The sequence below is a fragment of the Poecilia mexicana genome, unplaced genomic scaffold (assembly GCF_051168715.1).
Source record: "Poecilia mexicana isolate PSO_F unplaced genomic scaffold, ASM5116871v1 scaffold_21, whole genome shotgun sequence".
NCBI lineage: Eukaryota > Metazoa > Chordata > Actinopteri > Cyprinodontiformes > Poeciliidae > Poecilia > Poecilia mexicana.
The window spans coordinates 108,221-135,000 of record NW_028263390.1 but is presented as its reverse complement, the minus strand read 5'-3'; the positions used below and the strand labels follow the sequence as shown (position 1 = coordinate 135,000).

General features: G+C 47.1%; 1 protein-coding gene across 8 annotated transcripts in view; it reads left to right on the top strand.

Moving 5' to 3' along the window:
- The first annotated feature begins 4,414 nt into the window (after positions 1 to 4,414).
- myo6a (myosin VIa) overlaps positions 4,415 to 26,780 on the top strand; it is a 34,208-nt gene continuing 11,842 nt past the window's right edge. For 5 of the 8 annotated variants that reach the window (XM_088001709.1, XM_088001708.1, XM_088001705.1 and 2 more), the window contains exons 1-24: positions 4,416 to 4,623; positions 10,140 to 10,274; positions 10,823 to 10,892; positions 10,964 to 11,037; positions 12,084 to 12,213; positions 12,294 to 12,399; positions 12,688 to 12,743; positions 12,813 to 12,910; positions 13,542 to 13,706; positions 14,948 to 15,028; positions 16,536 to 16,716; positions 19,083 to 19,227; positions 21,110 to 21,267; positions 21,337 to 21,428; positions 21,575 to 21,647; positions 21,722 to 21,849; positions 22,702 to 22,797; positions 22,911 to 23,081; positions 23,408 to 23,446; positions 23,522 to 23,615; positions 25,156 to 25,286; positions 25,365 to 25,442; positions 25,623 to 25,752; positions 26,260 to 26,350. In XM_088001709.1, coding sequence (XP_087857835.1) covers positions 10,158 to 10,274; positions 10,823 to 10,892; positions 10,964 to 11,037; positions 12,084 to 12,213; positions 12,294 to 12,399; positions 12,688 to 12,743; positions 12,813 to 12,910; positions 13,542 to 13,706; positions 14,948 to 15,028; positions 16,536 to 16,716; positions 19,083 to 19,227; positions 21,110 to 21,267; positions 21,337 to 21,428; positions 21,575 to 21,647; positions 21,722 to 21,849; positions 22,702 to 22,797; positions 22,911 to 23,081; positions 23,408 to 23,446; positions 23,522 to 23,615; positions 25,156 to 25,286; positions 25,365 to 25,442; positions 25,623 to 25,752; positions 26,260 to 26,350 — 2,504 coding nt within the window. In that variant the 5' untranslated portion in view covers positions 4,416 to 4,623; positions 10,140 to 10,157. Of the gene's footprint in view, positions 4,624 to 10,139; positions 10,275 to 10,822; positions 10,893 to 10,963; positions 11,038 to 12,083; positions 12,214 to 12,293; positions 12,400 to 12,687; positions 12,744 to 12,812; positions 12,911 to 13,541; positions 13,707 to 14,947; positions 15,029 to 16,535; positions 16,717 to 19,082; positions 19,228 to 21,109; positions 21,268 to 21,336; positions 21,429 to 21,574; positions 21,648 to 21,721; positions 21,850 to 22,701; positions 22,798 to 22,910; positions 23,082 to 23,407; positions 23,447 to 23,521; positions 23,616 to 25,155; positions 25,287 to 25,364; positions 25,443 to 25,622; positions 25,753 to 26,259; positions 26,351 to 26,780 lie in introns of all 8 variants that reach the window. The other 3 variants (XM_088001710.1, XM_088001706.1, XM_088001707.1) reach the window with 2 other exon arrangements.

Genomic DNA, 26,780 nt, shown 5'->3' with positions numbered 1-26,780 from the left:
TCCATCATCCATCCATCATCCATCCATCCATCATCCATTCATCCATCCATCATCCATCCATCCATCATCCATCCATCCATCCATCATCCATCCATCCATCCATCCATCATCCTCCATCATCCATCCATCCATCCATCCATCATCCATCCATCCATCATCCATTCATCCATCATCCATTCATCCATCATCCATCCATTCTTCATCCATCCATTCTTCATCCATCATCCATCCATCCATCCATCCATCATCCTCCATCATCCATCCATCCATCATCCATCCATCCATCATCCTCCATCATCCATCCATCCATCATCCATTCATCCATCATCCATTCATCCATCCATCCATCATCCATCCATTCTTCATCCATCCATTCTTCATCCATCATCCATCCATCCATCATCCATCCATCCATCATCCATTCATCCATCATCCATCCATTCTTCATCCATCCATTCTTCATCCATCATCCATCCATCCATCCATCCATCATCCATCCATTCTTCATCCATCATCCATCCATCCATCCATCCATCATCCATCCATTCTTCATCCATCATCCATCCATCCATCCATCCATCCATTCTTCATCCATCATCCATCCATCCATCCATCCATCATCCATCCATTCTTCATCCATCCATCCATCCATCCATCATCCATCCATTCTTCATCCATCATCCATCCATCCATCCATCCATCCATCCATCATCCATCCATTCTTCATCCATCATCCATCCATCATCCATCCATCCATCCATCATCCATCCATCCATCCATCATCCATCCATCCATTCATCCATCCATCCATCCATCCATCCATCCATCCATCCATCCATCCATCCATCCATCCATCCATTTTCTAACCTCCTTGTCCATAAGGGGTCAGGAGGAGCTGCTGCCTCTCCAGCTAACGTTCCAGGCGAGAGGCAGGGTCACCTGGACAGATCACCAGTCTGTCACAGGAAAACACATTCATAGAATCACATTATCAACAAGTTGTTCATAGAGTAAAACACTTAGCATGCTGCAGGTAAATGTTATCATTAAGTTTGGTTAAAAATGATTATTGCACTGTCAATAAATGACTTCTAATCGATGTTATCAGGTACCAGAGGAACACAACAATGCCTTCATGAGCTTCGAGGGTCAAACTGATGAATAAAGAGGATCGACGCTCTCTGCTGAAATTTCTTGACGTCTTCCATGTTCTTTCAGCAAACAGTTGAGACAGAGATGGTTTACCTCCAATTCAAAGTATTCTTACAAGTTTGTCTGTTATTCTGCAGCTCATGTGACCAAAGCAGCCGAGGAGATGAAAAGTTAAAACACACAACATTGTCTTGTACACAACCTCTAGTTGGGTAACCCCAAAATCACTAGATCTTCTTAAAAGGTAGAGTCTCTGAAAACATTTCTTAAAGGTATAGTCAGAGATTTCAGTAAAGTTTAACTGACTGTCCAGGAACGACCCAAAGTATTTAATATTTGCCTCAGTTTCAACAGGTTGGCATCAAGAGAAACTGAAATCACTTTGAGCTTTTTTTAAGGCATTTAAGTAGCTCTACATTCTTAAGCAAATGAAAAATTATTATAATAAATATTTTGTGGTATTCTGATTTAGTAATGTAATTATATTAGTTGTGCTACCACCCCCACACCACTAGAGGCAGTAGTATACCCGAAAAGATGCGACCAAGGAGCATATTTAGAAGTACAAAGAAAGCTACAGAATTTGCTAAACACTGTGAGCTTTGCTGAAGTAAATAAAGTAAATAAGTTCAAATACATTCTGAGAGAGAAACTCCTTCCAAAAGATGAAGATATATCACAGATTTCAAAAGAAAATAAAAACGGGAGGCCAGGAATAATATAGAAAACAGCGCCCCCTTCACTTCCGGAGTGCAATGATTCCATTTCCAAATAAGGTTTGACACTGACAGCGGTCCGTCCCGCCCCTTCCTGTTTGCTGCAGCAAGGTCCTTCTCAAGCAGCGCCGCAGAGGCACCTGCGGTGGATCCCTGACTCGACCTGGCAACCCATGACCCAACCATCGCCGTTTCCTGTTTGCTGGTCGATCATCTGATGATTATTTACCGACAGGTGGGTGGAGCGGCCGCAGGTAGAAGCAGTACTGCAACATACTAAAAAGTATTTAGTTCATAAACTACTTCAGTGTTTCAAATGATATCGGACAAAATGCAAAGTTATGTCCAAATTCAAAAGACAAAAGTAAAAACAAGAGGAAAACCATTTTACAAATAAAACACATCAAACCGATACTGACAGAAATACTGCTGCGGTTTGAATGTTGTGGATAAAGCACGATTTAATTGGAATATCTGCTTTTTTATTTGTTCCTGGCTTAAATATGTCCAACGTTGTTTTAAACTATTTTAAAGAGACATTTAAAATGTTTAAAGACTTTGTCTCTTAGAAAATTTACGAACATTTTTTTTCTTTTCAGTAGTTATCAGTGTTAATACAACCGTATTTCTAATTTTCAATTTTTTTCTAATTATTTTCCTTCCGAAAACTTTCAACGTACATTTGAAGGCATGTATTTTCAGGAGCTATAAATTATTTTTTTTTATTTCTGTGAAATTATAACTTTCCATTAATTTTCCTGAATTCAATGAAATAATTTTCGTAAAAACTTTTTGTTTGTTATTTAGACATCATTTGAATGAACGTTTAAAATAAAAAAAATGTATTGCGTAAAAAGTAAAAGTTGACTTTAATCTTGAAATATTATTTAATAATACAGAATTTCATTATCAACCAATAAGATGAATATTTGTCCAAGCTTGTTAAAATTAGCCCAGATGACTTTACCACAGCTATTATAAGGATGGAACATTTTTTATTAAGTCAACTTAAGGTGATGTAAAAACTTTAGTTGGGGCAACATTTTTTAAAGTTAGTTTGAACTAATTATTTTTCATTTAATATAATAGCTAAAGACAGTTCAGTAAATTTATAACAATAGTTTTGATCAAGTGTTTTGAACCTGACAGTTAACTGAGTGAAAACAACAAGGAAATACGCTGAGTCAGTAAATATTGTTTTACAGTGAAGTGTATTTAATATCCACATGTTTAGTGTCTTCAAGAGGAGCAGGTAGGAAATAACATTAAAAAGATGAAGACGTCACTGAACATAAACTACAGATGTTTTTGCGCCCAAACGTTTAGTAAAGTTACTCGCAGTGGGGAGAACAGCCAAAAGTGATACTTGATATTACTCAGGTACAGTAAACGGTACGCTGTAGTACCTGTACTTCCACCTAGTACTACATGCCTCTATCATATATATTATAAAGCAGAAACAAGTTTAATAATTTATTCAACTAAAGGCAGCTACAGCTTTGTGACAGCAGTAAACATGATGAGAACAGCAGAACTGCTCAGGAAGACGGGAATAAACTGACAACCATAAACGCAGGGAGAGGTTTCTGCAGCGTCGGGACAGTCGTGGCAATCTGGAGGCTGATGACATGATCTGGTTCTCCACGTTCACAGCTCTGATGAGCTTTTATCTGCGACTCTGAAACAAGCGGCCCTTTGTTTTCTAAGGGAGGAGGACAACAGAAGAGCTTCTGGCTCAACAAAGAAACATCTAGTTTCAGTTTCAGACTGCGACCTCGGCTTACAGGAGGAAAGGAGCCAAATTATGAAATGCCCATGATAAATAATAACTTCCATCCATCCATCCATCCATCCATTTTCTACTGTTTATCCGGGGTCGGGTCGCGGGGGCAGCAGCTTCAGAAGGGAGGCCCAGACTTCCCTCTCCCAGCCACTTCTTCCAGCTCCTCCAGGAATCCCAAGGCGTTCCCAGGCCAGCCGAGAGACATCATCCCTCCATCGTGTTCTGGGTCTTCCCCGAGGCCTCCTCCCGGTGGGACATGCCCGGAACACCTCACCAGGTAGGCGTACAGGAGGCATCCTTACCAGATGCCCGAGCCACCTCAACTGGCTCCTCTTGACTTGGAGACCCTAACCCTCACCCTATCCCTAAATAATAACCTATTCAATGTATATAGTGCTTTTTAGGAGACTCAAAGATGCTTACATTTCATTTACAAAAACAAAACTGATACTAGCATAGCTTAATAAAGGAGGCTCTCACTGAAAAGTGTATTTCAATAATTAAATTTAACAAGTGTAACTTATATATTCACAAATACTTGTGAATATTCACAAATAAAAACCCAACATTGCGTTGTCAGGGGCGGACTACATTTGCACGCCGCACCTTTCAGATTTTTATTCGTTAGAAATATTTGGCAGTCATGAATCATTAACTCTTTCACGAGCGCCTTTGTGTTTCTTTTGTTTGAGTTAAAGGCTTCGGTTGGAAACAGCGCCCCCTGCGGCCGGTCCTGTCCCGCCCCGGACTATAAAGGCAGCGTGTGACGTCACGGGGCTGTTTCCCAGGATCGCTGCGGGAGAGGGAAGCTGCTGCTCGGGAAGAGTGTGGAGAAAGCCGCCAGTGGAGGGACGCAGCCTACTGGAGAACAGCCGGCTGAAGCTGCGCGCTTGTTTCTGGGGACTTAAAGGCGCGGTTCTACATTCGGTTCGACCCAAACTGAGTTCCGGCAGGTCCGTCCAGAAGAGCCAGGTAAGAACCGGCGTTAGCACCGGGAAGGTTCTGATCAGTGAGACAGAGCTGTTAGCTAGCTGGCGGGGGCTACACTGCTCAGCATCCCGGTTCCAGTTCCAGAACCTGTTGGTACCGAACCGACAGCCGAACACCTGATTGTTCCGGATCGATTCGAGCAGAACATTATGACTACCTCCACTTCGCGCTAATTGCCCAGCTTTGTCTCCATCTGCTCCCACCAAAGTCCATGTAAAAATCAGGTGATTTAAGCCGAGCTGGACCCGCGGGAGGCGGTGGGTGTGTGGGGGGCTTGGTTCATCATAGTGGGGTGGAGCTGGGTCGGAACCGGTCATCCGCCGGAGCTAGGTCCGAACCGGTCATCGGCGCTGGGAGCACCGAGACACGGGAGGCTGTGCTGCTGTGGTCTGACCCCGGCAACGGGAGCACTGCTAGGGCCTGCGAATTGACAGGAGCCGGGGAACCGGGACCGGTTACAAACCGGAGCTGCCGCTAAGCCTGGTAACCAGAACCGGCGGACAGGTCCTGACTGAAACAGCCTGCTGTCTTTGATGGGTTCGCCGGTTCTCAAGGGTTCGGCTGTGGTTCTGGAGCTGGAGTGTTGTGGTTTCAGGGTTATATAAGAGCTGTCATTGTTGTGGAGCTGCTGCCATTATCTCTCCTACTGCTCTGCTTTTGTTCTCATGTCTGACGGAGGCTTTTATTCTGAAATGATCCAACTTCCTGCTGGGCGGACACCTGCAGCCGCCTCTCACCTGGACAGGACTTTGACTCCGCTTTCCTTCACCGTAGCCGGGCCGGAAACTTCACCAGGCCCCTCCTCTTCTCCGCCCGACTGCCGACCCGTTATGGTTGGAATCGGTTGGTGGTTCTGGACCGGTCCCTGCTGGTCCTGTTGATTCTGGACCGGTCCCTGATGGTCCCAGTCGGGCCTCCAGTTGATCCTGTTGGGCGAACTGGACCGGAGGGAAATCTGGACCTGGACGGTATGATGAACCGGGCCAGGTTTCCTGTGAAGCTGACCCAGAGCCGGTTCTGGACGGGGAATAGAATTTGGTCCTAATTGGTCACCTGGGGATAATGGATCCACTGAGAGCATGGTGTTACCATGGTAACAAAGGTTAATAAAACAAACGAATGAATTACCTACCAGATAAAAACATAGCACAACTTGCTAGAAAGTTGTGTATCCAGACCCCAGAACGTGACCTTTGACCCGAGACTCTGACCTGGAGAACCCATTGGTGGAACCGGCTGCATTAATATTCACACCTGTCCACTAAAACCACTTGGTGTAGTTTTATCAACCAGGGGTCAAAGGTCAGCAGTTCCAGCTGCTAATGGCTCAGTGGAGCCTGACTGGACTGGAGCGGGTTCTGACCCGGTTCTCTGACCTGCTGGTGGAGTGCAGACACTGGTTCTGGTTCTGTCCGCTGCTCCTCATCAGGTTCTGGTAGTTTTTGATTCTTCATTTTTGTGATTTTGTTTAAAATGTTTTCAGTTATTGTTGCTCAACCAGCTGATCAACTGCCATATGCAGACTAGCTTAGCTTAGCATAGCTTAGGGTCGCGGGGTCAGCGGGTTTAATTGGATCTCTGGCTGGGTTAGGGTTCTGCTGGTTAGTTTCAGAAAAATTATTCTGTAGAGAATAATTTTCTACAGAACATTTCTGGTTCTGGGAATTCTGGATTGAATGACCCTTAAAAATCAGAATCAAATCACTAAAAGCTGCTGGTCCTGCTGGTTCTGGACCCATTCAGGTAGGGATGCACTGATTTATCAGGCAGCTGATTCAACAATGACGATTTCCCTAATTTTGGGAAATTGGTGATTGGCCTATTTTTACATGTGAGGTCGATCTTAACCACTGATTTGATATTTAACATATTTAAATCAACTGCTGTCTTCTGCTCTGCGCCGCGAAGTTTGACGAGCAGACAGCAATACCAGTAGTCATCTCACTGTTGGCAACTCATCAACTTTCTTGCTACATTTAGCAACATTTTGGTATCAGTGGGTCAGGACTTTTAATAGATCGGTGATCGGCCAGAAAACTGCAATCGGTGCAGCCAAACATTCAGTCTGATTGTCCTGATCTCTTGTTGTGGAAGCTGCAGCATTTCATCCGCTTGATGGTTCTGATCGGCTCCTGACCCAGAGAGGTTCTGCCTGTTTCTGCTCATACCTGCAGCGTCCATCCTGCATTTGGGTCACGGTTTGATTCCTCTGGGTTATTTTTGGCCTCTGAGCGTCCCGGACCTTTCTGCTCCGAAGCGTTCAGATCGGTTATGCAACAAGGGCCATGCTGCAGAAAATGCAGGTGTTTAGCGTTAGCTTCTGCTGATATATTATGTTTAGCGTTAGCTTCTGCTGATATATTATGTTTAGCGTTAGCTTCTGCTGATATATTATGTTTAGCGTTAGCTTCTGCTGATATATTATGTTTAGCGTTAGCTTCTGCTGATATATTATGTTTAGCGTTAGCTTCTGCTGATATATTATGTTTAGCGTTAGCTTCTGCTGATATATTATGTTTAGCGTTAGCTTCTGCTGATATTTTATGTGTTTAGCGTTAGCTTCTGCTGATATTTTTGTTATTTAGCATTAGCTTCTCCTAGGCCTTTATGTTTTTAGCAGTATAGCATTAGTTTCTGCTCGTATTTTTGCGTTTACATTAGCTTTGGCTGTCGTGAAAAATAAAAAATGTCAGTAAATGGGTTTTCAGTGGTGATATTATATATCAGTGGTCCCCAAGCTTTTTCCTGTGAGGGCCAAATAACTTTTCCCTTCTCTGGTGGGGGGCCGGAGATTGTTGACGGGGGGGAGGGGGGAGGGCATTTCTGGATTGATTTTTACCCAGAAAGCACAGGGGCAAAACCCATGAGTGAAACGGTCACTGGGACTGACTAGTATATATTCCATTGAGGGAATGTAACTATAACATATTAATTTCTCATATGTTCACATAAAGGCTCGTTTTGAAGTATAAGCTGCTACTTACAGGCATCTCTTCGAAGAATTCAACCTGGAATGCGGCGTTCATAACAGACACGTGTTCATCTGCTCTACCGCTAGCAAACAACCGAACTGATTAAATAACATTAAAGTCAAGCAGTTCCCTAAAAGTCCAACAGATGGCAGCAATGCGCCATGCAAAACAAAACACCCACAATTTACAGGACGCACTTCCTGCTAAAGAGCCCCCTGGTGGTTGAAGAAAAATCCACATATAAACCAGAAAATACAATAAATGAAAAAAAATCTGAATGCTCTCTGGTATTGTTCAGGAGGCCGGACCAAATGTGGAGGCGGGCCGGATCCGGCCCACGGGCCGTAGTTTGGGGACCCCTGTTATATATGATTTCACAACAAAAATATTTATCAGCAAATTCAGTGTAAAGTTCAGCTCTTCTTCAGGACCACGGTGGCCATCTTGAAAAATGGCTGCCATCTTGAATGTCTTTGTTTTTGTGGTTTTCGTTTTGTTTTTCAGAAACTATTTTCTGTAACTGTAGTCAGAACGAAGTCAGGTTGTTGGTGTGAATTTGCAGAAATATTCGCCTCTCCTGCAGGACGATGTCGGCCTGGTGCGGTTCTGGTTCCTGGTTCTGCACGACGCCCCGTCTGTTAGACTAAGTAAAAGAAGGAATGCATCTGGTTCTACAAGGAAGCCTCCGTCAGAACCAGCGGCCCGGTCCAGCCCTACTGTGTAATGAACAACCTCTCAGCTGCTTGTGACGTGTTTTATTAGTTAGACTTCGACTTGGATCGAGAGGCTTCCTGTCAATCTTTAACTGGATCAGCTCAGCACAAAAAGGCCTGATGTGGGCCGGACCAGGCCCACACAGAGTCCTGACAAACCGGGCCGGGCTCCAGGGTGAACTTGTGTTTGTGGTGATTTTAAGAGTGATCCGTAAGCTAGCTGCGTCCTGCGGAGCGCCGCTCTGCTTTTACTGCAGAACCATAAAGTTTACTGTTTATGGTCCATAACTGAGTAACATTTTATCTCAGGTCAGCTGAGCCCAGCAATAGAGCCGTCACATTATGGAGGGGGCCGGGTCCAGCCGGGTCGGCACCAGAACCTGCTGTTGGTTAGCAATGATGTTCAGACCAGTGGAAGATGGACTCCATAAAAAGTTCAACCTGAAACCATTTCAACAAATCAGCAATATTTTCATTTAAAATCCCCTTTTTGATGCTGAATTATTAATAAATGAGATGACATCAAAGATATTTCTAGTTTATATTTTTTAATCTGTTCTCCAGCTGTCAGATTGGAGCAAAGTGTTTTTCTATCCGTTTCTCTTATCATTCATGGACCTTCTTTAGAAATATGGACTGTGGACGCCAACTTTAGAATTGGCTGCTACATGTTAGCATTGAGATGCTATTTTTGGCTAGCTTAGCTTTTGACAGGCTAGCTGGTTTTAGCACAGCTTTAACACAATAGTGTTTTCCAGCATAAGATTGGTTTGAAGCAGAAATGAAATCCAGAGGAAAACAGAAGCGGCTTCCTTGCTGTTAGCGGATGTAGCTGTGCGTCACATTTACAGCCGTACCAGAAACACGCGAATACGAAGGTACCAGGAGGAACTATTGGTTGTGAGAAAAATATCTTTCATTGTGTTGGAAGGAAAATAATTACTGTAAACTCTTTAATGAGTTGAATTGGACGTGATTAATGAATGAACTCGTTAAAGTCTAGGTTAAATCCAACCCTCCACTGGTCTTCCTCATCTTCATCCTCATTGGTTCCTCAGGTGAGCCAGTCTAAACAGCCAGATCTTCCTCATGATGATGATGGTGCAGCTCAGGTTCTCCAGGTGACCCAGCGGATCCACCCTGATCCACGGTACCGGGCCGAGCCCAGACTGAGCGCAGTGGTTTGTCCGCTGGGTTGAGTGGTGGGCCGACCCAAACAGAACTGGCTGGACGTCAGCAGCTGATCCAGTTTTCAGATGGATTATTGTGCCAAAGAACCGGGCTCAGCGGTTCTGTGGGCACAGTCCTCTGATGGAGGTGTGGTTCTGGCTCTAGGGGGTGCTAGAGCTGCTCACCAGTGTCTCACAAAGGTTCAGGGTTAATATGTTGAAATTGACAGGAAATGATGTCATTGTGGAAGACCTTAATGGCAATACTTTAACAGTCTCCAAAAGCAAACGTGAAAAAGATCCTATAAGATGGATTCAGCTGTAGACCACCTGCTGCAAGCTAGCTGCTGTAGGCTAGCTGCTGTAGGCTAGCTGCTGTAGGCTAGCTGCTGTAGGCTAGCTGCTGTAGGCTAGCTGCTGTAGGCTAGCTGCCCGGCCCACACCATCACCTCTCCACCATTGTGTTCAATAGTCTGACATGGAGCTACTGTGTTTCTGCCAGCAGAACCAGAACTGGAATCATTTTATCAGAACACTGAAGATAGTCGGGATAAAAGAAATCCAGCACCAGAACAAACCCGTAATAATCTGGACAGAACCCGCCTGCCTCTCTCTCCTAACCTAACCGGGTCTTGTTGTTCCAGAACTGTGGTATCGCCACCATGGAGGACGGGAAGCCGGTGTGGGCGCCTCACCCGATGGATGGGTTCCAACTGGGAACTATCGTTGACATCGGCGCCGACAGCCTCACCATCGAGCCTCTGAAGCAGAAGGGAAAGGTCAGAGGTCATCAGGGTTCATTATGGGGCGGGGCGTAATGCTGGGAGATGAAAGCTGTTATGTTTGTTTTTGATTTTGGACACAAATTCATTTTTTAGAAAATATTTTATTGGTTCAGGATGATTAATTTTAGCCTCTACAGTGGTTCTAATGTCAGTAAGTCTGTCCGGTTCTCGGTTCTGGTCCTGATAAATGGCTGAGGAGCTGTGACCTCTGACCTCAGCAGGTGTTTCCCTCTGAAGGGCCTGCAGGCCGTCTGAAGTGGCTCTCCATCAATCCCACAACACACCACGAAGCTTTTAATGTACCGTTGCCATGGTAACCCCTGCAGTGGGATCCCACTTGTTGGCAGTGGGATCCCACTGCCAACAAGTGGGATCCCACTGCCCCTCCCTGTTTGCTGCAGCTGCAGCTTGTTGCTCCTTGTTGACTGATGGAGCTCCTCCTTCTGCTCCTCTGGTCAGGAACAACAGATTGTCTTTATCGCCCCCCAGTGTCCATTTGCTGCCACTACAGTCTCATTAACTCAGAGTTTCTCCTCCTGTAGACGTTTCTGGCTCCCGTCAACCAGGTTTTCCCCGCTGAAGACGACATTAACAAACACGTGGAGGATAACTGTGAGTTTCTGCTGCTGTTCTGCCTCCCGTGCTGTAGATGGCGCTGTGATAAACCTGTGTCTGCCTCTCAGGTTCTCTGATGTACCTGAATGAAGCCACTCTGCTCAACAACGTCCGAGTTCGTTACAGCAAGGACAAAATCTACGTGAGTTCAGACTTACGGGTTAAAATGTTCTGGTTGAAGATTTTTATTTTAGTTTACATTAGTTTTAACCATTTGTTAAAACTAACAAATGGTAAGTTTGTTTGTCTTTTTTTGTACAAACCAGGAGAATAAAAATAGGCAATTTGTAAAAAAAAATATCCCAGAGAAGCATCACAGCTTTTAGAAAATATAAATGAAGACCAAATGAGTTTAAATGATTGCAGAGATTCAGTAAACACAATAAAATCCTCTGCATAGCCGCAGGACGCTAGCGTTAAGCTAAACCCAGTTTTTATTCACAGTAATCCGAACTGGACTCTGGTTCTGCTGCATTCTGGAGCAGAATCTCAAAATAACAACAAGCCTTCATCTTATAAGAAGAAATAAGAAACTTTTCTAATTTTAGTAAGTTGAGTTTTCTATGTCATGCTAATGAGAAACGTCCTGGTAATAAAATATAAACTGGGTTCATATGGCGCCTCCATCGCTCATGTTTCAACAAGGAGAGATTTAAATTTTAACCACACTGATTATGTCAAGTCTCATGTTTCTAAAACTAAAGTTTTTCGTTATACTTGCATACTTAATTCCAAGCTGGTTTACGTACCGCCACCTGCTGGTGAAATGTGGAACAGCAAGGAATAAAATGACCATAAAATTCCCACTGACAGAAATAAAAACTGAGCTCTTTTTCACAAATTCAGTTCATTTTAGTTTTTGTCAACGCAGTTCCAGGTAGTTCTCCTTTTCTTGGTAAATTTTTATTTCAGTTAACACACTAGTTTTTACTTTGTTAGTTTCGTTAACTATAATAAACTTATTCAAGACTGTTCATTACCTCCTGAACAACCCACTGCTGTTTGGTGGGAAATGATTGAAAACATCTTTAATTAACCTGAAGGAGACAAACAGAACCACCTGGGTCGGTTCTGCTGCAGCGCATCAGCAGGAAGTGAGTCAGATCCTCACTTCCTCCAGCTGCAGGTGTGGTTCTGCCCAGATACTCACCTGTCTCCTTCGTCTCCTCCGTCTCATGTCCTCGCCAGACGTACGTGGCCAACATCCTGATTGCCGTCAACCCGTACTACGACATCCCCAAGCTCTACTCGGCGGACACCATCAAGCAGTACCAGGGCCGGTCTCTGGGGACGCTGCCGCCGCACGTCTATGCCATTGGTGAGAGCGTCTCCAGGGCATCATCAGCAGAGGGGCGGCTTGGGGCAGAGCGGGCTAATCCTCCATGTGTTGCTCTGCAGCTGACAAGGCGTACCGGGACATGAAGGTCCTCAAGATGAGCCAGTCCATCATCGTGTCAGGAGAGTCCGGCGCTGGCAAGACGGAAAACACCAAGTTCGTTCTCAGGTAGGCTAGGATGAGACTTCCTGTTTAGCTCAATAGCACTTCCTGTTCGGGACAAGAGCTGGAGGAACTGGAGCCCAGCTCAGCCGGTTCTGAGGTTCCGATCAGCTGCACCACTGGTTCTGTCAGAGCAACGTCAGAGACCCAGCGGAACTGACTGACCTGATTGGTCAGTCAGCTCTCGGTGAAGGCGCCTTTTGACTCGCAGCTTAGACTGGATAGAAAGCGGACTTGTTTGGACTCGTTAGAACGGACTCGCGTCAGAAAATCTGACTCTCCTCTGGTCTCCAGGTACCTGACGACTTCATACGGGACGGGTCAGGACATCGACGAGCGGATTGTGGAAGGTAAGGAGGATTTCTTCTTCGTGGGTAACAAACTTGTTCGGTACTAACCAAGCCATCTGATTGGTGCAGCCAACCCCCTGCTGGAGGCTTTTGGGAATGCGAAGACCGTTCGGAACAACAACAGCAGCCGCTTCGGGAAGTTTGTGGAGATCCACTTCAACGAGAAGGTGACTTGCTCCGTTTCATTGCAATAGGCCGCCAGTGTTTTAGTCTGAGTCCTGCAGGAAACCAGAACATTAATGTTTCAGCTGAGAACTACAGAACCAGCAGGACTTGGTAAATATGTCTGGTTAGTGAGCTGGCAGAGAGACCTCTGGATAAACCACAGACATTATGAATCGAGGGGATCCCAGGGCTCGGTGCATGGCTCCCTTCTTTTTAAACATCCTTCTCAGTTTTCTTGGTTTGTCTTTGCTGCGGGTGATTCTCTAGTTATTGTCTCTGAAATGATTCTGTGGTCATTTTGTCTCTGACATGTCCTCAGGATGAAATGCCATCACCAACTGAGAGATGATTGGCTTAAACTGCTTCAGTCACAGTGAAGCATGAATTCATTGCCAGACATGGAGAGGTTTGACTCGACGCGTTCTGGCGTGCCTCAAGGCTCACTGGTTGGATCCAGACCATGTTTCAGCTAATCTTTGTAGCTAAGCTCTACCATCGTCTTCCTGAGCATTGTTCCCATTTCCTGCCATTCTCCTCTCTGCTGCCTCTGGCCCAGTACAATCAGGCTGCATTTGACCTTTGACCCCTTGGAGGACAGATTTCTGAAAAACTGTGTTGTCTGTTTCCCACCAGAACGCGGTCGTCGGCGGATTCGTGTCCCACTACCTCCTGGAGAAGTCCCGGATCTGCACACAGGGCTCCGAGGAGAGGAACTACCACATCTTCTACCGCCTGTGCGCCGGCGCGCCGGAGGACATCCGCCAGAAGTTCCACCTCAGCTCCCCGGACACCTTCAGGGTAGGAACGCCAGCCTACTGCTAACGGACCAATCAGCTCCAAAATCTGAGCTGCAACCAAACCCAGAGCCTGGTAGTGCTGAGAGCCTTTGGGTTCAAACTGGAGACTCACCTGGCATGACTAGAGCGTCCAGCAGGTCCGGTCCGGCTCGATCCGATCTGGTCTTGACATGTTGAGGTGTTGGGATGCAGTGCTGCTCCATCTCCTGCAGCCAGTCACCATGCAGGCCTCTGCAGCACATTCTGTCTGCTGATTGAAAATCAGATGCTCAGAAAGGGAACTGCCTCGGCTTTCTGTGAACACAGAGAAGAATTATTGAGATTGATAAAGTCTGTTTCCACTTAGCAAAGCAAACGGGACCGAATGTCAGGCAGAGTTTCAGCCTGCAGGAGAAATGGGGCAGGTCTGATTCTGCAGGGAGCATCCTGACCTGCCTGCAGCTGCACTGTCTGCCCTGAACACCAGGGGGCAGCAGAGGATAGAGTCAGCGGAGAGGAACACTGACTGTTAAAAATTATTAATGTTCTCCAGACTGGAAATATTGACTAAATTAGATGTTAGTTGTTTTTTTTCAGTGTTGCTGCAGCAACACATTTCAACCGCTTAAACAAGATTTAATGAATTAAGACTCAGTTTTAATAATTTGGTAACATTTTATTTGAAGGGGGTGAAAAAGACTGTCATAACACTTTCATAAACATGTCATAACACCTGTCATGAACATGAATAAGCCTTCATGAATATTTATGACTGTTGTCATAAAGCGTCATTCGGTAAATTATGACACTTTTAATACAAAGCTGACATTATTCAAAATGTCTTTGTTATGACAACTTGACATTAACCAATAAATCATGACTGTTTAAACTTTACCTTTAATAACATAAAGATACCTCATTTTTAAAGTACAATCAGTAATACTTTTATAACAAATTTATATCAGTAATGATTTCCTGGTTAATGTCAAGTTGTCATAAAGACATTTTGAATAATGTCAACTTTGTATTAAAAGTGTCATAATTTACCGAATGACTCTTTATGACAACAGTCATAAATATTCATGAAGGCTTATTCATGTTCATGACAGTGTTATGACATGTTTATGACAGTGTCATGACAGTCTTATTCACCCCCTTCAAATAAAGTGTTACCCATAATTCTTTATAAATGGTTGCGATTTATGAAATTTTCTGGAAATGGAGATGCATATTGATGGTTTTGTGCCTTTGCCTCTGCTGCAGTATCTGAACAGAGGATGCACTCGCTTCTTCGCCACCAAAGACACGGATCAGCAGATCCTGCAGAACCGGAAGAGTTCAGAGGTAAACCTGCTGTGGCTGCAGACAGATCAGCGTTAATGGTAATAACAATAATAATAATAAACAGCTATTAGCATTTGCTGGTTTGTACTCGTCTGCAGAGGGGCTTAAGCAGCAGAACCGAACAGGAAACCTGTTTAGTTCTTTTCCCTTAAGGCTCCAAAATTAGATTAATCAAAGTTTGAAATTGTTTTGATTGTTTTTCATTTTATCCCGTTATCCTAATGAGGGTACTCTATTTAAGTCAACATGTTTTCATTTGATTGTTTCTATGGTTTCTAATATGTTAAAGTTTTGATCTCTGGGTCACTTTTAATAATAAAAATGTATTTTATTTGCCAGCGCCTTTCGAAACACCCAAGGAACCTTTAGAAAGTTAGAAACACAAATTAAACAGTAAAAATGGCTACAAGACACAAAACCACAACATAACTGGACAGTTAAAGTGAGAAGGAAGCTGAACAGACGACGTCAGGAGGAAGAGCGTTCCTTTTCCCACGCTGCCGAGACGGACAAGAGGCTCTGAGGATGAAGAGGAAGAACGAAGGGAACGTGGCGATGAGCAGCAGATTAAACCCATAAGGAGGAAAAGTTATGAACGGCCTCGATTTAAACTGAACTCTGAAGGAAACGGGGAGCCAGTGAAGTTGTTTAAACTGGAGTGATGTGGTGAAATGAGGCCGTTTTGGTGACGATGCGAGCAGCAGAGACTGGAACCAGTTGAAGTTTATGGATTTATGAGGCAGAACAACCAGGAGGGAATTACAGGAATCAATGGGAGAAATGACCAGAGTATAGAGGCAGGGAGCAGGAGGGGCAGACAGAGTCGGTCAGTTTTACCGAGGTGGAAGTGAGCAGACCGGGTATTATTAATGTGAGAGAGAAAAGAGAGAGAACAGTTTAGAATGACACGTTTAACCTGAGGGTGGAGAGACCAGAGGACCGTCAGTGGTGAGGAGAGAGGAGGTTCCAGTAGAGAAGGATCTTTTCCCGTCTTTCAGGAGGAGAGTGTTGGTGACTAGGGCGAAAACCAGACTGGAACTTTTAATCACATTTATTTATATTTACTAATGTCAGATTGGATGTTTGCTGGGAAACCTGACTCGGGATCCAAGTGGCCAGTCAGAAATCCACCATCGATATTCACAGAATGAAATTACGTTTCAATGCCAGTTTTACAGAAATTAGGCTGGATGCTTCATCTCCACGGTGACGGTGAAGCTCTTAGCCAATCAGAATCATCTGCAGAAATAGAAGGAAACATCAGAGTAACTGGGAGCGTCAGCAGGCTGAACAGGTGCAGGTGGTACATAAATAAAAATCTCCAGGTTAGAACCTGCAGAGACTGAATCTACCTGGAATCAGGTGATGGGTGGCGCTCTTGAGCCAGAAACCGTTCCAAAGATGATTGAGGAGCAGCAGCAGGAGAAATGTTCAGATTGAGGTTTGAACAGTGAAACAGCGCCCTCTTCAGGCCAGAGGTTCATCATGCAGTGTGTTGTTTCCTCAGCACAGCAAGGCCGGTCCGCTGAAGGACCCGCTGCTGGACGACCACGGAGACTTCACCAGGATGAGCGTCGCCATGAAGAAGATCGGCCTGGGCGACACAGAGAAGCTGGACCTGTTCCGGGTGGTGGCCGGCGTTCTGCATCTGGGCAACATCGACTTCGAGGAGGCCGGAAGCACCTCAGGTGAGCCGCTGAGATTCAGGCCTGGACGGATCTGCAGGACCTGCCGCTGCATCTGGTTCCTTTGGTTCTTTGATTCCCCTGGTTCCTCTGGTTCCCCTGGTTCCTCTGGTTCCCCTGGTTCCTTTGGTTCCCCTGGTTCCTTTGGTTCCTTTGGTTCCCCTGGTTCCTTTGGTTCCCCTGGTTCCCCTGGTTCCTCTGGTTCCCCTGGTTCCTCTGGTTCCCCTGGTTCCTCTGGTTTCCCTGGTTCCTCTGGTTCCTTTGGTTCCCCTGGTTCCCCTGGTTCCCCTGGTTCCTCTGGTTCCTTTGGTTCCCCTGGTTCCTTTGGTTCCTCTGGTTCCTTTGGTTCCTCTGGTTCCTCTGGTTCCTTTGGTTCCCCTGGTTCCTTTGGTTCCTTTGGTTCCCCTGGTTCCTTTGGTTCCCCTGGTTCCCCTGGTTCCTCTGGTTCCCCTGGTTCCTCTGGTTCCCCTGGTTCCTCTGGTTTCCCTGGTTCCTCTGGTTCCTTTGGTTCCCCTGGTTCCCCTGGTTCCCCTGGTTCCTCTGGTTCCTTTGGTTCCCCTGGTTCCTTTGGTTCCTCTGGTTCCTTTGGTTCCTCTTGTTCCTCTGGTTCCTTTGGTTCCCCTGGTTCCTTTGGTTCTTTGGTTCCTCTGGTTCCCCCGGTTCCTCTGGTTCCTCTGGTTCCTTTGGTTCCCCCGGTTCCTCTGGTTCCTCTGGTTCCTTTGGTTCCCCCGGTTCCTCTGGTTCCTTTGGTTCCTTTGGTTCCCCTGGTTCCCCTGGTTCCTTTGGTTCCCCTGGTTCCCCTGGTTCCTTTGGTTACCCCGGTTCCTCTGGTTCTTTGGTTCCTCTGGTTCCCCTGGTTCCTCTGGTTCCTTTGGTTCCTCTGGTTCCCCCGGTTCCCCAGGTTCCTTTGGTTCCCCCGGTTCCTCTGGTTCTTTGGTTCCTCTGGTTCCCCCGGTTCCCCAGGTTCCTTTGGTTCCCCTGGTTCCTCTGGTTCCTTTGGTTCCTCTGGTTCCCCCGGTTCCTCTGGTTCCTCTGGTTCCCCCGGTTCCCCTGGTTCCTCTGGTTCCTTTGGTTCCCCTGGTTCCCCTGGTTCCTTTGGTTCCCCTGGTTCCTCTGGTTCCCCTGGTTCCCCTGGTTCCTTTGGTTCCTCTGGTTCCTTTGGTTCCTCTGGTTCCCCTGGTTCCTTTGGTTCCCCTGGTTCCTTTGGTTCCTCTGGTTCCTCTGGTTCCTTTGGTTCTTTGGTTCCTCTGGTTCCCCCGGGTCCTCTGGTTCCTCTGGTTCCTTTGGTTCCCCCGGTTCCTCTGGTTCCTCTGGTTCCCCCGGTTCCTTTGGTTACCCCTGGTTCCTCTGGTTCCTTTGGTTCCCCTGGTTCCTCTGGTTCCTCTGGTTCCTTTGGTTCCTCTGGTTCCTCTGGTTCCTTTGGTTCCCCTGGTTCCTTTGGTTCTTTGGTTCCTCTGGTTCCCCCGGTTCCTCTGGTTCCTCTGGTTCCTTTGGTTCCCCCGGTTCCTCTGGTTCCTTTGGTTCCTTTGGTTCCCCCGGTTCCTCTGGTTCCTTTGGTTCCTCTGGTTCCCCCGGTTCCTTTGGTTACCCCGGTTCCTCTGGTTCTTTGGTTCCTCTGGTTCCCCTGGTTCCTCTGGTTCCTTTGGTTCCTCTGGTTCCTTTGGTTCCTCTGGTTCCCCCGGTTCCCCAGGTTCCTTTGGTTCCCCAGGTTCCTCTGGTTCTTTGGTTCCTCTGGTTCCTTCGGTTCCCCTGGTTCCTTATGGGGTTAGGGCTAGGTTCAAACTCCACTCATTCATCTTTAGCTACAGAAAAACACCAAGGCCCCAAATTAACAAAAGCAATCTGACCAATAAGACTTGGTCTTCGGCGTGCCCTTTGACCCCCACAGACTCGCACTGATGAATGCTACGTACAAGATGCTTTGGTACAAAAGATCTTTTTTTTTCTACACAGTTTTGTTAATAGTAAAGAGGGTTGGATAATAAAACATACAATAACTATTATTTTCTTTTTTTATTTAAAGTAAAATCTCATGGTACTCACAGCGCACAGCAGGAGGCGCTGCAGCAACAATCAAACTGTCAGTCACTACATAAGGATTACCCATAGCTGCCTTGGTAAATCATTACTAACTATTGTGAGTACTCCCTAACATTAGTGTGATCAGACAGCATGTAATCATATATACATCTATGTGTTATTGTCATAACGGCTGAGCCGTTATAATTCATGTCCGTATCAAGCAGCACCAGGTGTTGCTCTGTGAAGCAGCTCCCAGCCTCAGGTCGGTGACCCCTGCTCCCTGACAGGCTCCACTTTAACCGGAGCAACAGCAAAACCAATGATTTGCCCTCCTCCTTGTCTTGCAGGCGGCTGCACCATCAGGAACCAGTCGGGCCAGACGCTGCAGCACTGCGCTGAGCTGCTGGGCCTGGAGCAAGACGACCTCAGGGTCAGCCTCACCACCAGGGTCATGCTCACGTCAGCAGGGGGTGCCAAGGGGACGGCTATCAAGTAAGAGCTGCTGCTCACCACACACACCTTTGCATTGCTATTTTGTGGGGACTTTCCATTGACTTCCATTAATTTCTACAGCCTAATCCTTACCCTAACCCCTATCCTAACTCTAACCAAAACTCAATTCACACCTTAATCCTATAGCTGACCCCTGACCTAAAAACAGGGTTTCCCCTTGTGGAGAACAGGCTTCGGTCCCACAAGGAGCAGTGGGTCCCCACAATGTTTGTATCAGGAAAACGGTCCCCACAAGGTATTACAAACAAATGCGCGCGCACACACACACACACACACACACACACACACACACACACACACAACTTCAGCCTGAACAGAACAAATTCCACTCCACAGTTTTCAGTTTCCACTAGTGAACAGCTGCCAGGTTCTGCTCTGCTGGTCCGGCCCAGAAAGTGTGTAAGATGTTGTTAGAAGTCAATCAGAACCAAACAGTTGAACTGACTGCTGGTGAGCAGAACCATCCAGAACACAAGCTAATGACCCATTAGCTGTATAAAGCTCAGGCTGCTGGAACCGGGCCTGCTGGACCTGACTGAGGTTCTGACCTGTTCTGAAGAACTGGCCGGCTGCTCATACTGGCCCTAACCTCCGCAGATCGGGCCGCTACAAAATCGGCACATTATTATAGAGTGGAAGCCATCTGGCATCAGTAATGCTGCTCAGATTAGCATAAACATTAGCATCGTATGATACAGAAATCTGAAACTGTTTCAATCTCTTAAGTAATTTTCTTTCTCTCACATCGTTTAATTTTGTTTAAATAAAATACCTTCAAGGGAAGCAGCATTCTAGCTGTGCTACCTATGTTAGCTGTGCTACCTATGTTAGCTGTGCTACCTATGTTAGCTGTGCTACCTGTGCTACCTGTGTTAGCTGTGCTACCTATGTTAGCTGTGCTACCTGTGCTACCTATGTCAGCTGTGCTACCTGTGCTACCTATGTTAGCTGTGCTACCTGTGCTGTGATTGGATGCCGTCTCTCTCACCTGTTAGCTGTGCTACCTGTACTACCTATGTTATCTGTGCTTCCTGTACTACCTATGTTAGCTGTGCTTCCTGTACTACCTATGTTAGCTGTGCTACCTGTACTACCTATGTTATCTGTGCTTCCTGTACTACCTATGTTAGCTGTGCTTCCTGTACTACCTATGTTAGCTGTGCTTCCTGTACTACCTATGTTATCTGTGCTTCCTGTACTACCTATGTTAGCTGTGCTTCCTGTACTACCTATGTTAGCTGTGCTTCCTGTGCTACCTATGTTAGCTGTGCTACCTATGTTAGCTGTGCTACCTATGTTAGCTGTGCTACCTATGTTAGCTGTGCTACCTGTGCTACCTATGTCAGCTGTGCTACCTGTGCTACCTATGTTAGCTGTGCTACCTGTGCTGTGATTGGATGCCGTCTCTCTCACCTGTTAGCTGTGCTACCTGTGCTACCTATGCTACCTGTACTACCTATGTTAGCTGTGCTACCTGTACTACCTATGTTAGCTGTGCTTCCTGTACTACCTATGTTAGCTGTGTTAGCTATGCAGACACAGAATATTCCGTAGTGAATGAGTGATGCTGAGGTCTGAGGCCTGGTAGCTGTCTGGTTTCTTTCTGCAGCAGATCAGTTTGGGTTTTTCTTATCTGAGCAGAGGTCAAAGGTTGACCTCTTTTTCGATTGGTCCAACAATTAACGGCGTGATTCCTCTTAGCTTCTGCAGTCAGAAATGGTTTATACTGAAAGACTCTATCTGTGGTCAACCCTGACACGCTTCAGTTCCTGGCAGCTGTTGCTAATCTGATGGTCAGGTGGGCAGCTCTCTCTCCCTAGTGAAGTCTGTAAAGGTCAGAGGTCACCCCATGTCTCCCCAGGGTGCCCCTGAAGGTGGAGCAGGCCAACAACGCCCGGGACGCGCTGGCCAAGGCCACCTACAGCCGGCTCTTCGACCATGTAGTGACGCGGGTCAACCAGTGCTTCCCCTTCGACTCCTCAGCTAACTTCATCGGCGTGCTGGACATCGCTGGCTTCGGTCAGTTCACAATGAGGAAGAGGGGTCGTTGCAAAGGAGATGACCTCTGATCTTCTCTCTGTCTTCCAGAATACTTTGAACACAACAGCTTTGAGCAGTTCTGCATCAACTACTGCAACGAGAAGCTGCAGCAGTTCTTCAACGAGCGCATCCTGAAGGAGGTGAGCTGCTGCCATGACAACAGACCCAGTCGCTTGGGTCCTGGTTTCCTGCGATCTCCTGGCAGCAACCAGGAAGCTGGAAGCAGCATCGCCTGTCCTGTTTGGATGCCGTCTCTCTCACCTTCATGGTCTGGTTTCCTCTGCAGGAACAAGAGCTGTACCAGAAGGAGGGGCTGGGGGTCAACGAGGTTCACTACGTCGATAACCAGGACTGCATCGGTAGGTCCTTCTGGATGTCCTGGAGCTGCTGCTTCCTCCTCATCTTCATCAGGGCGTCTCCTCTGTCTCTGCAGACCTGGTGGAGGCCAAGCTGGTGGGCATTCTGGACATCTTGGACGAGGAGAACCGCCTGCCTCAGCCCAGCGACCAGCACTTCACCGACACGGTTCACAGCAAGCACAGGAACCACTTTCGCCTCACGGTGAGTCCCTCTGCTGCAGCTGAAGCCTCGAACCAATGGCTTAATAAGACTGCCCTACCAGCTCACAGATCCTCATGGAAATCACAATATCATTAGGGAACGAAGCGGACTTTGCCTAGAAAGTCTGGTTCGGTTGGTGAGGTGTGAACCCTAGGCGACCTCTGACCTCTGGTCCTCCAAACTTTGTTCTGGGTTCGGTTTGAATATGAACGCCAAGTGGACCATATACCGCTCCAAAAGCAGGAAGTGGACTACAGCGCAGGGCATTCTGGGTAAATACAACCAAAGCTAACATGTTAGCCTAGCGCTAGCAGCAAAAATGGCTCCTGGTCTTTAGCCTAAAGAGAAATCCTCCAACACTAAAACCTGACGCCTCCATCTTGTTTCCATCTGGTGAAGAAGGAAGTTGCTCTCAGTGTCTTCAGAGGTTTCCTGTCGTTTCCTTCAGTGGTTCTTGGTGCAGCGCCCCCACAGGCCAGGAGGGGAACAGGTTGGTTTGTCTCAAAGCAGAGAGAAAGAACCACAGCGGATGGGGGTGGAGCAGATGTTCTGGTTCCTGTAGAACCCGGTCAACCGGACCGAAGGAGGAAAACGGACTTGGAGGCCAGAAAACAACTAGAAGCTGTTGTCATTTAAAGATGAGTTTAGGTTCTTGAAATAATAAAAGGTTCTTATCTCCACATCCAATGATCAGCTGGTGAAGGAAGTACTTTGCGTTTTCAAAATAAAAGACCTGAATGTAACTGTAAATCCTCTAGTCTGAACTGGAACCATCTGTAGATGAAATCAGTTCAGTCGGTTCTGGTGGTTCTGGGAAAACGTCCTGATGACTCTTGTCTCTGTGTCCCGCAGATTCCCAGGAAGTCCAAGCTGACCGTTCACCGGAACGTCCGGGACGACGAAGGTTTCATCATCCGCCACTTCGCAGGAGCCGTGTGCTATGAGACGGTGGGTTCAGCAGAGGAGCCGGCAGCCTGGTCCGGTCCGGATCACCTGAACCTGGTCGGGCTGCCTGGTCGGACCCCTGCAGGGTCTGACCGTGTCCTCGTGTCTCTCATCAGACCCAGTTTGTGGAGAAGAACAACGACGCGCTGCACATGTCCCTGGAGAGCCTGGTGAGCGAGTCCAAGGACGGCTTCGTCCGCCGGCTCTTTGAGAACGCCGCCAGCAGCCGAGACGCCAAGCAGAAGGCCGGGAAGCTCAGCTTCATCAGCGTCGGAAACAAGTTCAAGGTGAGCCGAACGCCGAGCACGACCTCTGACCCTCTGTGCTCGGTCCCCCACCCTGACCTGATGGGCTCTGGTTCCTGTCAGCTCCTGTGTTTCTATGGTAACCACATCCTGTGGAGAGGTATTGCGTGTCCTTGATGTGCGTGAGATGCTGATAGCAGCTGTCAGAGTTTAGTGTTGCCATTCGGTGGACCAAACGCTTCACCATGTTGACCCAGTTTGACCCAAAGCAGCTTCAGCATGAGGCCAGAAAATAAATTTGCTGGATCCAGCAGAGATGTGGTCATGAACCGTCTGCTGTAATAACAGAGCTCCTGTTTCTCCTGCAGATGCAGCTGAATATTCTCCTGGACAAGCTGCGCAGCACGGTGAGTCATGTTCCCCTGCAGGGGCGCTGGTTCTGGTTCTGCTCTCTGGGTCTGACTGATCTGCTTCTGCTTCAGGGCTCCAGCTTCATCCGCTGCATCAAACCCAACCTGAAGATGGTCAGCCACCAGTTTGAAGGAGCTCAGATCCTCTCCCAGCTGCAGTGCTCCGGTACGAACCGCTGGGGCTCCTTCCTGTTTCTGGCAGTAGGTCGTTTGCTGACGATTGGCTTTAATTGACTCAGCGTGGAGAGAAGACAGTGCAAGCTCCTCTAATTAGCATCAATCAGGAGAGCCGACCACAGATTGCTCTCCACAAGAACCTGAGAACATTTTCATCTCCTGCAGCTAGAGAGGATTGAGGCTCTGCTTCCCTTTCAGATTAAAGGGCTAACTGGACCAGCACCTCCTGATGAGTTTAAGGAGAGAAGCTCCTTCAACTGTCTGCATCAAGAGGCAGGCTAGCCTGGGGGGCGGAGCCTATTGCATTAAACTCAGGAAATAAGATGGTGACTCTCTCTGAGGGACAGTCCCCTGCTCCAACACATGGCTGATTAACTGGTTGAAGGAGGGGAACATATAAAAGCTACAGGACTGTGTTCCTGGAGGACCAGAGTTTGGAAATGCTGCCACAGGCTGACGCCACAGAGCGAGGCCCCACAGGCTCCCTCTGAGTGGGTCGTGGTCCCGCCCTGACCTCTGACCTCAGCCCATCGGGTCGTGGTCCGCCTTGACCCTAAATGTCAATTTTATTTAAAAAACACTTTAAAACCAGATATTCACTGCTCCACAGTGCTGTACAGTATTCATAAAATGCATAAGAATAAAACACTAATTAAAACAGACGGCCTTATGGAAAAGCTAAAGAATAAAAATGAGTTTTAAGGAGTGATTTAAATAGTCCCAGACTTTGAGCAGATCTAATGTTAAAGGCCAAGTTGTTCCACAGATCAGCGCCTGGGAATATGTAAGAGAAATTTATTGGTTATGAAGAAGGTCTTGAAGATAATCTGGATCTAAGCCATGTACAGTTTTAATAACCAATAAAAGGATTTTAAAATCAATCCGATAAGAAACTGGCAGAGAAGTCGATGGTGGAGTCATGTGCTCCGGTTTCTGGTTCCAGTTAAACGTCTCGCTGCGGCATTTTGAATCATCTGGAGACGCTGTAGGGAAGACTGGTCCACATTGTTACATAATGAGTTGCGTAGTCTAAACGTGTAGTGATGAAGGCTGGATTTAACCTTTGCTAGAAGATGGAAAAAGCGACAGAGCTCACCTGCTGATCCGGTTTCAAACTGTCAAAATGACACTGAGATTTCTAACAGAAGAAAAGGAGCAGAGGAACCAAGAACTTTACCAGGTTGACCAATGAGGCTCTTTTGTCCAAACAGAACAACTTGAGTTTTATTTTTGATTCCAGTGAAGAAGCTTTTGGTTCATCCATTGGCTAACTGCTGTTAAGCAATCTGTTGTATATCTGCACATCGTCAGCAAACACTGAAAAGACAATTTCTTAGAAATATGTCCAAGAGGCGGCAAATACAAAATAAATAAAACGGGGCCGAAACTTGAGCCGCCGAGGGAACTTTCCCTCAGTACCCCAGGCTGTAGTTCTGGTGCTGGTCATTCATGTCACATGGGAAATAAAATGGAAAGAACCCGATTGCGAACAGACATGTTGAGGTTCTGTTCTGGGCCGTGTTCTGCAGGAATGGTGTCGGTTCTGGACCTGATGCAGGGCGGCTTTCCCTCCAGAGCTCCTTTCCATGAACTCTACAACATGTACCAGAAGTACATGCCGCCCAAGCTGACCCGCCTCGACCCGCGGCTCTTCTGTAAGGTGAGTTCTTGAAGCTCTGGACCGGAACCGGGCCTTCTCTGCTGATTTTAAGAACCTTGTTGTGTTTTTCTGTTGTAGGCTTTGTTTAAAGCTCTGGGACTCGACGAGAACGACTACAAGTTCGGCCTCACCAAAGTGTTCTTCCGCCCTGGAAAGGTGAGACATCCTTCCTTCCTTTCTGCAACAGACTAACCGATCCGACGATCAGAACTGAGCCTGTTGGCTCTGGAGGCCCAAGTCGGACCAGGGAAACGGACCAGAACATCAGACAGCAGCCTGACAGTCAGGCTCTCAAAGGGAGCAGAGAGGTTACTTACTGTTCTGACTGGTTTCCAGTTCGCAGAGTTTGACCAGATCATGAGGTCCGACCCGGAGCACCTGGCGGCGCTGGTCCAGAAGGTCAACAAATGGCTGATCCACAGCCGCTGGAAGAAGGTCCAGTGGTGCGCTCTGTCCGTCATCAAGCGTAAGCAGCTTCATCACCTCACCTTCCATCGTTTCTCCTGAAGCGTTGCCTCTTTACTGCCGGCAACGTTCTCCCATCCACACCAATCAGTCATTTCTGGTTCAACCTCCTGCTATCGGATCAGAACCTCAAGAACTGAACCCGATTCACATCATGACAGGAAACTGGAAACCTGTGGATTTATAAATGCTGATACTAATCAGTCCATCATTGATCCAGGCTGAGATTATTCACAGTAATGAAGAGACAATGATTCTGTTGGTCAGAACCAACCGGTTCTGGTCCAGATGGTTGCTGCACCATCTGATGCAGCATCAGGATTTTAAAAATCTTTTTATATTTGTTTCCGGCTCTCATCATATTAACTCTGTTGCAGTTTCATATCTGAGCCACTAGATGTCTCCACCTGGTGGACTCTGGCCTTTAACTTCCCACTCTCTGCGGTTCTGGTGTTGTGTCCAGTTTGGGTCCAGCTGGTTAAAGTGGTTCCTGTCTGTTCTGTTACAGTAAAGAACAAGATCCTGTACCGGACCGGCGCCTGCATCACCATGCAGAAGACGGTCCGCATGTGGCTCTGCAGGAAGAAGCACAAGCCTCGGTGGGTCACACTTCCTGTTCTGCTTCCTGTCGTTGGTTAGCAGCTTCCTCCTCCAGCTCTCTGACCGCCACGCTCCCTCCACTTCATTATCCGTCGTTCGCCGGCGCCGGCGTTCTGCTTGTTGCATTCTCTGCGTGCGATAGTTCCGGGCCGCCGATCCGTCTGATTAGAACCGTTTGGACCGCTGCGGGTGAAGAGGAGCGCCGTTTCCTTCATCATCTCTGACAGCATGCTGACCGGATCTGAGCGGCACCATCAGGGATTACTGGAGTGATGGACGGATCAGGTCATAGTCGGAACCAGAACCGCTCCGACTCATGACTCAAACAGCAGACTGGGAGCCGGACCCACCCATGGCGGTTGGAGGTTCTGGTGGATCGTGTCGGTTCTTTGTGTCATGAACGCTTCTGGGTGAACTTTGACCTTAAGC